This window comes from Syngnathus acus, chromosome 1, assembly GCF_901709675.1.
Source record: "Syngnathus acus chromosome 1, fSynAcu1.2, whole genome shotgun sequence".
NCBI classification, from domain to species: Eukaryota; Metazoa; Chordata; class Actinopteri; order Syngnathiformes; family Syngnathidae; genus Syngnathus; species Syngnathus acus.
The window spans coordinates 2,678,052-2,691,032 of NC_051087.1; the positions used below are offsets into that span (position 1 = coordinate 2,678,052).

The following is a 12,981-nucleotide window of genomic DNA, read 5'->3' on the forward strand; positions in this document are numbered from 1 at the left end:
AAGACGTCTGGAGTGGGACATTTGTGTGTGCGTGTAACGTCTTTACCGCGGGAGCATGAGAGGCAAGGCCAGGTTAATTAAACCCGAGGGGGTCGCAGCTAAAGGGGCTGAGGTGGAGGGGGGGGGGGGGTATTTGAATATGTCACTGAAATAGAATAGCACAAACATGTTGACTGCGCAAAAGGAAGAAGGGGCACTAATTTGCGTGGCACTCTCCAAACCCTGCGGGCCGCCCCGTCGCTGCAAGTTATTAATGTTTGTCATTAGCGACGCTGGAGGACAGCGACAAAAGGAAGGGAGGCGGGGAAATTGGAGGGAGGGGGGGGAGACACACCAAAAAAAAAAAAAAAAAAACTGAAATTTATATGGGACAAATATTGACAATAGCTGGCTCGTGGGTATTGGAGTGGAGGAGATGCAAACTATGTTAATGAATGGTAATTAACCACCAGGGCTCATCTCTCCTGGATCTTGGCTAAATTGGTCCCCGAGATGCAGCCCGAGACAGTCCTGGCCTAATCCTTTATTATAAAAAGATAAAGGAAAACGACATCATTAGCATATGCTAGAGAAGGGTGGAGGGTGGTGGCAGCGGTGAGGGGATTAAAAAGTGGATTCTTTTTTTTTAATTCTTCAACGGAGGATTCTTTGCACGGTTAATTATACATAACATGAAGAGAGAGCGAGAGAGGCAAATGAAAAGGAGAGGAGGTGATTTGAAAAGAGAAGTGTGTGTGTGTGGTCTCCTAGTGGAGGACGTCGGTCGGCTCAAGGACAGCGGAGAGCCGCGATGCACCTTAAACATGAAGAAGAGACGGAAAAGGTGTCAAGGATGGAAGCTCTCCGGTGGGCGCCGCCTTACTTGTTTGTGATGTCAACAGCGAGGGGCCGCCGCCCACCAGGTGGCTGTCAATCACGAGCAGAGAGAGTGTGATGGAGCAACTTGAAAGTGGCACTGGATAGTCACCCGGCCTAGCTGACAAAGTCATGGGCTGAGAAATTTGGAAGGGGTGCTTATTATGTAAATTGGGTCCACTTTTGTGTAACAGTGGAGCCAAATTGCTCACTCAGACAGATTTTCCCAAATAGAAGACAACAGATTTCCTTTTTTTTTCTTAAATACAAACAATTAAAAAACAATCCATTATTTAAGGAGATAATTCTTGGTCAACAAAATGACTTAAATCCCCCCACGACCATTTTACTTTTCTTCAAAGTGTCGATTTGGCATTTGCCGGGTCAAAGTCCATAAAGTGCCAATTAAAAAAAAAAAAGAAAAGATTTTAAAAAATCAGCATTTGCCTCATCACGGCTGCTCCTTCTTGAGGAGTTTGGGGCTAAAAGGCGCTTCTGGAACACAGATGTTGAGGGGCTCATTACAAAAAGCTCGGCCCGCTGCGGGTCTGAGGCTCAGCCCGGTCGAGTTCCCACCGAGGCGGGCGGGCGGGGGTTGAGGGTGGAGGGGAGGTCGAAAAAGAAGAGGATGACAGTTTTCCCAGCCTCAGCCCGGGGAGTCAGGCTTTTTCGCTGACTGCGGCTGCTGCCGCCAGCGCGGCCAGCTCTTCTGTCAGCACTTTCCTCTCCTTCATCTTCACACGCAAAGCCTCCATTAGCTGGACGGCAGAAGGGATCTGCGAGGGGAGGGAAGTGTCAGGGTGACGGCAGAAGAAGGGGTGAGAGAGAAAAAGAAGAAAAAAAATGTGAGTACCTCTTATCAGTTAAAATGTCATCACTGGGTTAGTGCAAGTCCAAAAAGTCTTCTACATTGCGTTTGAATGAAATTAAGCTTACAATGACAACAAGTTCAAGACACTTGCTGGCTGAGGGGAGCTTCAAAACCACCTTCAGATCAATCGGCGCTGAGAAAAATCACCCAAAGAATCTTCCCGGCCTCGCTTGCCTTCATTAAAAGGTAGTAGGAGATGGCAACACAAGGCCGGGCAGTGTAACATCAAACACAGCGCGGCTCCTCCGAGATCCGCCAGCGCCCAAAGGAACTGCTGAGACATCGACCCCTTTGCAGCCAACCCCCCCATGCCCCCCGGGGGGAGGGCTTCGCTCTGGCGGTGCCGCAAAGACACACCCACACAAGGGTGCGCTGTTTCCTCATCAGCTAATTGCACCCGGAGACACTAACAAGGTACAAACAAGCTGAGCGAGGCGGCCATGACACGCCAAGGCCTCGGCGGGACCGCAAGGTGAAGAGGAGGAAAATTCCAAAGTACAACAAAATCCATTCCGGGACACTCAGATTTGGTCATTTTGTACAAAAATAATGGGAGGAAAATAAAATTTAAAAGTAAATTTCATCATTTGATGCCCAGGCAATAATTTAAACATTTTGTTATATCCTAAGAAATCATTCATTAGCGCTTGAGGGGGTGGGGCACATGCAAAGAATAGTAAAAATCTATCTAGAGTTCACGCCAATTAAAATGCATTGGGAAAACGAGGAGGGAAAAGAATATATTGTTGTTTTTTTGTGTGTGTGTGTGGGGGGGAGGCAAAAAAAATATTCAAAAAACACTGATGAACATCTAATGTATACCTTTCTTTGCATACAGTGCTAATTTATTCAAAAACAGCTCTCTCTCTCGAATGGTTTGCACACTCGATACCCCGAAGTCTAGTTTGGAGGTGCACAGGGGTCCGCACCTGCTCTCCTGCATCCCCTGAGCCGCTCAAGGCAAAGGTGTTAGCGCTCGGCCGCTAATGTTATGCTACACTTGATTTAGCCCGGCCGCCCCCTGTCCCCTTCGGCGTAGCGCGAGAGCCGGCGCCGGTGTGTCAAAAAAAAAAAAAAAAAAAGGGGGGGCGCTAAGCAGGCCCGACGAGCTTGGCCCTGTCCCCTTTGGCAACAGGCAAATTGCTACAGCAGCATTAAGCCACGATAACTCACGGCCATTACTATTCAACAGGCCCCGCAGAGCAGACCTTTTGTCTCGCTGTGATTCCATGAACATGTTTTAGAAGTGAACTGACATGGAAAGCCAGTGACACTGACAACACTGCCGGCGTGTGTGCGTGCGTGAGGACAAGGACAGCGGCTCAGCAAGCAAAAGGTGTTTTCATGAGCCAATTAAATGACATTGCTATTCCGTAGCCCGAGGCGCACCTCGGGGTGGAGGAGTTTGCGGCACTCCAGTGGCCATTGTCTGCTTTTGGCGTTACACCAGCCAACTTCTTTCTTTTCTTCGCCGCCACAGATCCATCATTTCGACTTTTTTGTCTTCTCCCTCGGAACAGCTTAGCACGATTATATTCAAGGGCTCAATTTGGGAGAATGTGGCAGGCTGCTGAATGTGTAAAATGAGAACAGGGGAAGGAGGGAGGGAGGGAGCGAGGCGGGGATGGTTTGGTGTAAAAAAAATTAAAAAAGATACTTTTAGAAAAATATATTGTATGTAGGTTTAACGGACTAAAATGAGCTATAAAAAAAAAAAAAGGGGGGTCGTGAACTTAAAGAGATAGTCCCGGCTACACTCCGATGTAGGCCACCATTCAAGGTGAGGCGAAAGGGGAGGGGCTTAAAACCACCAACAACAACAACAAAAAGCAACTCCTGCTGATCTTTGATCTTCTCACTTTTGTTTGAAAATCAAATGTATCAAACGGGGGAATAATAACAACAACAACATGGGTGATAAATAGATTAAAAAAGTCCAAGCACAAAGGCGTCGAAAGATCTTGCATTTGATTATCCCCGATAATGAATATGTCACATTTGCAGGTAAGAGAAGCGCCGGGGCGCAGCCGAGCCCATTCTCTCCTTGGTAATTACCTTCCCTTGCAGCCGCCCGGCCCAGCCGATCCCTCCTTTCTCCCCTCCGAGCCACGGGAGACTGATATGAAAGGGAATTGGACACTTGGGGCCACACGTGGAGTAATTAAAAAGCTCTCCTGCACTTGATACCTTGTTTGGAAACATCATTTTGGGTGTGCAACGTGCATTTGTTAGGGATGTGACCTAAATACGGGCCAGATTAAACACAGGGAAGCACCGGAGCTTTGTTTCAGGTTGCTACGCTCATTAGGTGTGGAAAATGAGCTGATTGCGCCACCGCTGGGTTTTAAATTTACAAAAGGTGAGAGCCATACAAAGGAGATGTAACCCTTGGGTGGGATTTAGCAATCCGGAACACGCCGGCGACTTTGGCACGAGAGAGGGTTAATGTGGCAAGAAGCGGCAAAAGGATCAACGAGAGGATTTGCACCCGTTGAGTAAAACGGCGGCAAATATGGAAAGCGGGTACAAAAAGTTGGTTAAAATGTCTGACTTGAAAAATCTCGCCAGACCTTGATGCATGGAGTTCAGCTAGGTGAACAGCTGAACAATTAACTGGAGTTGGAATAAATTTTTGGGATGCCACCATTCAACTCATTCAGTGCCATTGACGGTTATAGACGTCAAAGATCTTAACTGGGTTAACCTCGCTGTATTTTCATGTATCACTTGAAATGTACTTGAAAAAACAAAAACGTAAGCGCATCTCGGTATCGAATTGAATTGGGGACTGCAAATTAGCAACGCGGCCATCCAGATTTTGGAATTTGTGTTAATACTTTGAACCGACTGACACTTTAAAAAGAGACAAACTTATTCAAACATAGCAAGTCATTAAAACAAAGTGTCTGTTTTCACAGTACTGCAAAGAGGTCAAGCGTGCTTGCTTCAAGTTGTTTGTCAGTGCCAGCTGAAGTTAATCACCAACATGGAAGGCGCAAGGCCATAAATTCTGATTTGTTTCTTACAAGTGCGCGGTAAAATTCCACAAAAGAACAATCGCTTGCAAATCTGCCATATCATGAGCGTGAGCGATTTACGAAGACGTTATTTCAATTTCCATCGTTTACTACGCTGCCTTTTGCTATTTACTCACAGAGAGCGTTTAATGGCACATAAAAAGACACTTCTATCGAAAGACACTTTAACAAGCCAAATAACTCCATCTGGGTTTGAGGGTGGGGCGGGGAAAGAAAAAATAAACGTCCTCTCGGGACGGTGGCTGCCACAGTGTTGTGACATATTTACCGTAACAAAGCCACGGGCTCCAGTCCCCGCCGCACGCATCCAAACACACCCCAAAAAGATTTAATTAGTCCAATAATGAAATGAAGCTTAATTAGAGTCACTTTCCTTGGGAGAGGCGCTTCGACTCGGAGCTGGTTCCTTGTCATTACCGAGCCCGTAATGAGCCACAGAACACGACGCGGCGCATCATAACAATAAAAGTTTCCTTTCATTCTTTGATATGTTTAGCGCAGAGGAATAATGACGTAAGCGGCTGTGGCAGCACAAATTAATTGTATTATTTAGCAGCGGTGAGCGATAGCGCCCCCCCCCCCCCCCCCCCTCCGTCCTCTCAAAGTTCAATAAACCGAAAGGAGTTATGTCAGCCCCGTAGCCAATCCATAAAGGCCTTTGACGTTTTATGGCCAGGCCCCTTCCAGATTGGTCCGGCTTGTCTCTACACGGCCGGGCTAATGTTCACCTGCTTGTTATGGTTCCGAGGCTGATAAGAAGCGATGCGGGGAGGTCTCCCCCGGGTGTGATTGGCGAGTAAATATTAGCGGGCCCTCGGCGTCGCCCGGCGCCAGTAAACCACTGTCCTCTCATAAAGAAATCAACAGAGCCAATGACTTTTTAAATGTTAATATACTGTCATGAGGCTGGAGGCCCGAGCGCGCGTTGTGAAATGAGTCTGAGAAATGATCTGGAGGGAACGCCAGCGAGCATGTGTGTGTGTGTTTGGGTGCACGCATTTCTCCGTTTCATTATTGGCCAGCAGCAGAAGCCAGTCATTTCCCTGTCTTCATAAAGACTTGGCCCATTAAAATCTACCTCTATTCAATAATTAGGACTCCACAAATAAACCAAAGGCAATTAAATCAATGCTTCCCTGGGCCGGCGCCCGGACCCCGTGGCCCACGTGGACACTCCATCTTCACCGCTGGCGTTATTCATGGCGGGCTGCGGTGGAGCCGTACAGCACCCCCCCCGGCCTGCTCATCGTTATTAGATAGCGCCGTCCCTCGATTGCAGCAGCCGCTAGTGGTGGCTCTCCGATGACCGGCCCAGGTTTTGATTCCGTCGGAAGCGAGCGATTTGGGAAAACTCAACTTTTCAATGTCAAGTGTCAAACTGGATGGTAGTTTTAGAAAAGGCCGCGGTTTTGCGGTTCAGGGATTCCATCTCATCTCGGAAAAAAAAATCCATTTTCTATTTCCTGCGACGCTACATTCAAATTTACAAAAAGGAGACGAAGGGCAAATTTGATTTGGCTTTGAACGGCCGGGCTGTGATGCTACTGTGATGCTACTCTCCCCCCCCCCCCCCCCAAAGACAACACGCCACATGTCTAGTTGCCCGTTTGCTGCTCTTGTTATGTTGACATGTGGCTGAACATGACAGGCATGGAGAGGAATGGCCCTCACTGACGCACACACACACTGAGTGAGTGATGGCTCAGCTATTGACAGGGCCACTGAGATAATAAAGCGCTGTCCCCCTGGCAGCTCTATTAGACTCTGTCAGTGACAAGAAGAGGCTGCGCCGGCCGACGGACGCAGTCCTCATCTCGTGTCACTGACAAGCCAGCCAGTTAAGGACACTCGTCTTCTCCTCGTCATCCGTCTATTTCGGTCTTCCTCGGTGTCTTCTTATTTTGGCCGTCGGTGGCATGATATCACCATTAGGGCAGAGTGCTGGCAGAGTGCTATTAGTGTCACGGGCAGGGTGACAGGCGGGGCCAGTCGGTTTCACAGATGTTCTGCTCGCTGAGCTTTTCATAAGCAATGACAGGGAGGAGAAGAAGACATGCTTTTTTTTTTTTTTGTGTTTCACCAGCATTATCACTGCTTGCTCTGCTTGGGCAGGGGACAAAAAGACGAGTAAGGTACAAACAAATATCTTAATCAGGCTAATTTTGAGCATTTTCCCCCCTTTTGATCATTATAATGTGGTTATTAAAGTGTGATAATATTTTTTTTTCTGTCTAATCTGCTAAAAAAAAAAAAAAAAAAAAAAGAGAATTATTGGGGCGGTTATAAATCTTGGCTTAATATTTCTGACTGTGGTGACTCCCCCAAAACACAAAAAGGCAAATGTGCCGTTGAACTACAAAAAAAAAAAAATTCTCCTCGACAAAAACAAGATGAGTGGAACATGCCAGATCAAGATGAGGGCAGAAAACTCTCCAAATAAATAAATAAATGAGCTAAAAAAAAAAAAAAAAAAAAAGAACAAGATGGACTTGAAAGAAGATGGAAAAAGTCTGCTGGAAAGAGCGATGAGGAGGGGGGGTTGACTGCAAGGGTCCCGGCGGTCCCCATAGGGACCCGGGGGCAAGTCTCAGGCTTGTCATACTCGGCTCTTCTCTTCCTCCTCCGCCCCTCCCACCACCCCTGTTCTGCCCACGGAAAACGTCGATAGCAGGCTGCCGGTGCCGAGGTCTCTAGTGAACACTAGCTCATTCTCCCGGCATCGACAGGCCCGCCAAATCAATATTTAGTTCCCCACTAACAAGCTGCCTCGGGGTCTGAGCCAGAGAGAGAGCGAGCGAGAAAGAGAGCGAGAGAGAAATGTGGGACAGGCCAGGATGGCAGAGACAGACAGAGAACAGGGACTGAAAGCTGTCCAGCTAGAAGGGAAAAACACAGATTCAAGTCGAGCGTCAAGTGTGTGTGTGTGTGTGTGTGTGTGTGTGTGTGGGAGGGGGAGAGGAAGGTGGAAAGGTCAGAGAAAGATCTGGGGAACAAGAGAACGGTGCCTGGTGTGTGTCGTGGTGCGGAGGCGACGCATGAGTGCCTGCGGCAGCCTCTGACAAGAACACAGACGAGATACACACACACATGCGCGCTCGCACACACACACACATGCGCGCTCGCACACACACACACATGCGCGCTCGCACACACACACACATGCGCGCTCGCACACACACACACATACATGCGCGCTCGCACACACACACACACACACACACACACACACACACACACACACACACACACACACACACACACACACACACACACACACACACACACACACACACACACACACACACACACACACACACACACACACACACACACACACACACGCACAGCAACACTCAATCACACACGTATCACAGCGAGCAGACGTTGACAGCTCTCCAGTAAAAGCTCCTGCAGAGCGCTCGCAGATGAGTGGCCCGACTTGCTTTCTTTTTTTTTTTACTGGGGAAGATACAAGTCTGCCTCTCAGGTCCATGTCCACACAAGTGCCAGGATATTGTTCAATTATTTTTTTTTGTTAGGATTTTTTTTATTTTATTTTTTTATTTGGTGAAAAGGCACGAGTGTCAAACGCATGCCACAGGCAAGAGGTGGCGCTGTGAGTCCTCAGAGTGAGGCAGAGTGTGGGTAACTTTTGCACCCTGGGACGCCATCACATGTCCAATATTGAGACTTTTTGACCCTTCAGGGCCACCACACTTCTTGGCTATGTGTGGCACTGGAAATGTAAGCCAAAACAAGTTGACAGGCCGCATTATGTTTTTGTTGACTAGTCACAAATTATTTTTTTCCTGTGTAATCAGCAGCTAGTTTCTGAAAAAACTCACCTATTTGCTTTTTTTTATTTTATTACTTATATTTTTTTAATATTATTATTATGACAGTTTTTTATGCTATTGCAGAATGCTTTCTATATATAAATTACATTTCATGTGATTTTTTTGTTTGTTTTTGCAAAAAAATTTGCCAACAAAGCACAGGCACAATTTTTTAGTAATTTATCTAAATTGGCAAAGCGTGTAAATTTTCAATCAATGAATTGTTTAAAATATCTAGTCAATTCAAAGAAACAGCAGATAAATGCAACGAGATAGCACCAACCTTTTGCTGGAGGATGTGGTTGACATTGTCCAGCCATGCCTGATCTTTGGAATCCTCTGAAAGGCTCTCTGTCCCCTGAAAGACGGAGATAATATTTGCCATCAGTGACAGAAATAGCAAAGACCAAGACCAACGTTGATTTCTCCAGAGAGAACGGGCCACTATTTATCCAAACACAGGCGGGTCCGAGTGCTCCGAGGTCCGGACCTTGACGACTCTCCCCGGAGACTCGGCGGACGCCAGCGAATGTTTACATGCTTTTCGTGTCAAACGAGCCCTAAGAGCGGCTAGCCTTGTAGCGGCTAATGAACTCAGTGAAGAGTGACTGCTCGCCGCACGACTCGACCTCCTGGCTTTGGACCAGGTGGTACCGTTTGAAATGAAGCGACAAGACCGCTAGTGTCTCAGTGCGACAAGGCCAAACAGGGGAGAAAGCGTGCGGCTACGTAGCTAAGCAAACACTCACAAATCCTGGAAAGCCTGACCCAACGTTCGCATACAAACTTTATGTGGACTGAACGATGATATAGGACTCACTGTTGAGCATGGGTGTCAAAGTCAAGGCCCGGGGGCCAGATACGGCCCACCACATTATTTTATGTGGCCCGCAAAGACAAATCAAATTCAGGTCAGTACTAAAATTACAAATTGTCTTCGCTTTTAAAAAATAGAGAAGTTGCTAGCAATTTTTTATCGCAGTCATCTTTTTAAAAGATTTGTATTCAGTCAGTTTTATACGTTATTTTGTCCACTATGAATTTTTTTTTTTTTTCAAGTTTCCCTTCATGTCCTGTTTAAATGAGGGTATCAGCAAATTTAATTTAATGCCTTTTCCATGCCATTTTAAAATAAATGTAATGCCCATGCACCTCTGTTAGTTCATTCATATGGTAATTTCATGGTCATTATTTCAAGTTAAAATATACATTGATGACAGGAAGAGTCCATTTTTCTTTTCACACACACCGACACACACACTCGGGGTTTAACACTTGCAGTAGATTAAGAGCGTGTTTATCCCTCGGCCTTTTGTGAGGTTCCCGGAAGCACACGTGCGATGCTTTGTGATAACACCACGGATCGGGCTAATTTCAGCGTGCGTCTAATTAGTGACTGCCGCTTAACGGCAACTGAGAAAAGGGGGAGTGTGAGAAGCTGGTCTTCAAACGTGACAGAGGTGATGTACATTCACAAATGGAAAAGCCTTTCAAAAGGCCCGCTTGACCTTGGCGGATGGAACTTTTGTCGCATCTGAGGGCACCATCCATTTCCATCCAACGGGCCAGCTTAGATGTGTGATTTGCTTTAGTTAAAAAGACCAATTAATATTACCGAAAATTTTCCCTGAGTTTATTGAGTCAAACTGCTCCAGGAAAAGATCAATGAGGCGGAAATAGCAAACAAAATGGAGAAGAAGCAAGTTGGACATTACGAGCATCTGCTCCTTTCACCGAGAAGGTAAACGCAGTGCTTAGACGCGAAAAGTTCCCGCAATCATCTAATCCATCCCCTACTGGTGACCACATCAATGTGGAGACTGGAGAAGCTGTCACGAAAGCAGTGGTGAGGAAATGAGAGAAATTTGGACCCGTGGAGCTTTCAGTCGTGATGAGTGGGACATTTACTTCTCCTTGGTGGAGCTGAGCTGCAAGGGAATGAAATTGGTTTCAAGTGTGAGTGAGTGAGTGAGTGAGTGAGTGAGTGAGGGCAGGGCGAGCGCAGTCTCATCTCCCGTTAGAAGGAGACGAGGTCGACGTCTCACGGGACTTGAGCTTGATTGCAACACGGATGTGCTAATTGACGACCCTGCTCGGGTGAGATCTGTAGCGGTGAGAAGAAGAGTTGGGCGGGTCGGTTTCATTTGTTCTTTCTGGTCAAACAAGCAACTATCCAAGTCCAGGCCCAAAATGCGCACCACTCTTGTGCGATTATGGAAGAAAAAGTTTGGACGCCCGACCCCGTCGTCCCTCGGCCTCACCTGCTCCGAGTCCATGATGTCGGCCAGATCGTTCTCGGACATATTGAGGATGGAGGCGGCGACGGACTTGGCTTTGATCATGGATTTGGCTGATGGGCCGCCTTTGGCCGCAACAACGCCGGCCGGTCTCAGCCTCCTCCTCCTCTTCATCAGCTGCCGTTTGACCTCGTGCACGTCGAGCAGCGTTTCGCCGGCCAGGGCCTGCGGGGAGGAATGGGAGCGAAGAGAGAACATGACGAAACGGAGAAGAAGGGCGAGCGACGGCCGTGCCCCGGCAGATGAATAAATGAAATTGATCAAGCATGCGCCAGAGCGGCGGCTTAGTACATTATGGAGGACTATCGAGTTTGGCGCACTCAGATTCTCTCCGGTTTTCGCCGCGCGCTCTCTTGAAGGAACGCCGTCCCGAGGGTGCCTTGCCCCGTCGATTGAAAAGCTGCGGGAACGAGCCTTTGATATGGAATGCACCTCGAGTTTTGGCTAAAATCTCCACAGACAGGGAATCATTCATCAGAGGCAGAACAGGCGGGTGGGGGAGGGGCGGGTGCTCGTGAAAGATACAGCCATTCATTTATTTATTTGCTTTCTGAAGGTCTCGCGGCACAACAGGGCAGCATAACACGCTTAATAATTAAGCTTGCGAGGGGCCGCGTGAAAATGGTGCCCGGGTGGACGGACGGACGAGCGAGGCGAGCCGAGGCCCGGGATGGCCCGGCTGCCGGGGCGCTAAACGGGAGCGTGTACGCTAAATACGGAGAGACAATTAAATGTTAAAACTGCCACTGTACACGAGCAAGTCAATAAAGCAAACTCCCCTTTGCTTCATTTTCAGCTTATTGATCGAGGCAATAATCTTCCGTATCATTCCCCTGCAAGCCTGGCGAAAAGCTGACCTTGGAATAGAAGAGGCGGGAGCGAGGGATGGCTCCCGCTCTCATTGCGCGCAAACAAATAAACAAAAAGAAGTGTACAACTTGCTCTCGGAGCGGAGCGAGGGACGGGTGATGAAGCGCGGCAACATCTATTGCTCTCGTAGTTGCACACCGGTGACGTTAATAAAGCTGTAGTGAAGTTACGTTTGGTTTGTGAGCGGGAATGGAATAAAAAAAAAAAAAGGATGTAAACAACAAGCAGAGTTGGGATGGAATTGAAATGTTTAGAAACAAAGAGCATACTGATTGAAGAAAAAAAAGTGGTCTCTTAAGTTACAATTTTGGCCTGGTCTATCTTCAAGTTGCTAGCATGAAAGGTGAAAGGTCAAACATTGTCCGGAGGTATGGCCCGGGGAACATGTGAGACAAAGGTTTTACTGACCCGACGCACAAAAAGAAGTTAAAGAATGTTGAAAGACAACAAACGTTTCGCCCCCCCAAATTACAAACATTTAATGTTACATCACAAAAATACTAATGGAATAATTGAAACCGGATTAACTCCTCAGTCCTACTTGACAATGTAAACGCAAACCAGTTCATAATCTATTTTCCACGCCAGTGACAGCTGGCCTGAAAACCAAAACCCCCAAACAAGCGGTCAACCGGCATCCAAGAACAAATCACGCTCGACCTTCCGTCGCGAGCAGAACGCGGCTAATTCATAACCGTCGTCCGTTTGATCTGATAAACGTCCGCTGCCTCTCGAGCTGGTTTTGGCGATAAAGGCTCCCGTTTGCCCTGGAGGAATACACAGCTCATTACCTAACAGCCACACATCCCCTTCTTTTATTTACCGCCTAATAGATATTCACTGTCACCAGTCGAGGGTTACATTTAATTGACCTAAACCCTGCTTGTGGAATAATCCGGAAAGGGGATTAGGAAGGGAATTCATCAGACGTTCCGATCTACGGGAGGAACGGCTCAACACACACACACTAGACGTGTGTGTAGCGCGTACTTAAGTTGAGAACTCTTAACCGGGCTAGCAGCACAATTGCCGTAGCCAGAGGGCCAATTTAGACGAGGCGAGGATTAAGGCATAGCGATGGGGATGAAACGAGCAGCTAAAAAGACATCTTCAATGATAACTGGCTCCTTCTGAACCTTGCCGCACACGCACGGGAGGGCGGCGGGGCCGCTCGAGAGCAAACCGAGCGAGAAAATGATCATTTGCCGCTGAAA

The 12,981-nt window shown here is 47.6% G+C and overlaps 1 protein-coding gene across 4 annotated transcripts in view; it reads right to left on the reverse strand.

Annotated features, from left to right (window-relative positions):
• cntln (centlein, centrosomal protein) overlaps positions 1–12,981 on the reverse strand; it is a 58,323-nt gene that overhangs the window by 3,156 nt on the left and 42,186 nt on the right. For 2 of the 4 annotated variants that reach the window (XR_005098369.1, XM_037255358.1), the window contains exons 24-25: positions 10,862–11,062; positions 8,884–8,958 (exon numbers count right to left, since the gene is read on the reverse strand). Coding sequence is in view for 3 of the 4 variants with exons in the window: in XM_037255358.1 (XP_037111253.1) it covers positions 8,884–8,958; positions 10,862–11,062 (276 nt within the window). In the remaining variant the exon portion in view is untranslated. Of the gene's footprint in view, positions 1–1,104; positions 1,632–8,319; positions 8,501–8,883; positions 8,959–10,861; positions 11,063–12,981 lie in introns of those variants that run through there. The other 2 variants (XM_037255247.1, XM_037255427.1) reach the window with 2 other exon arrangements.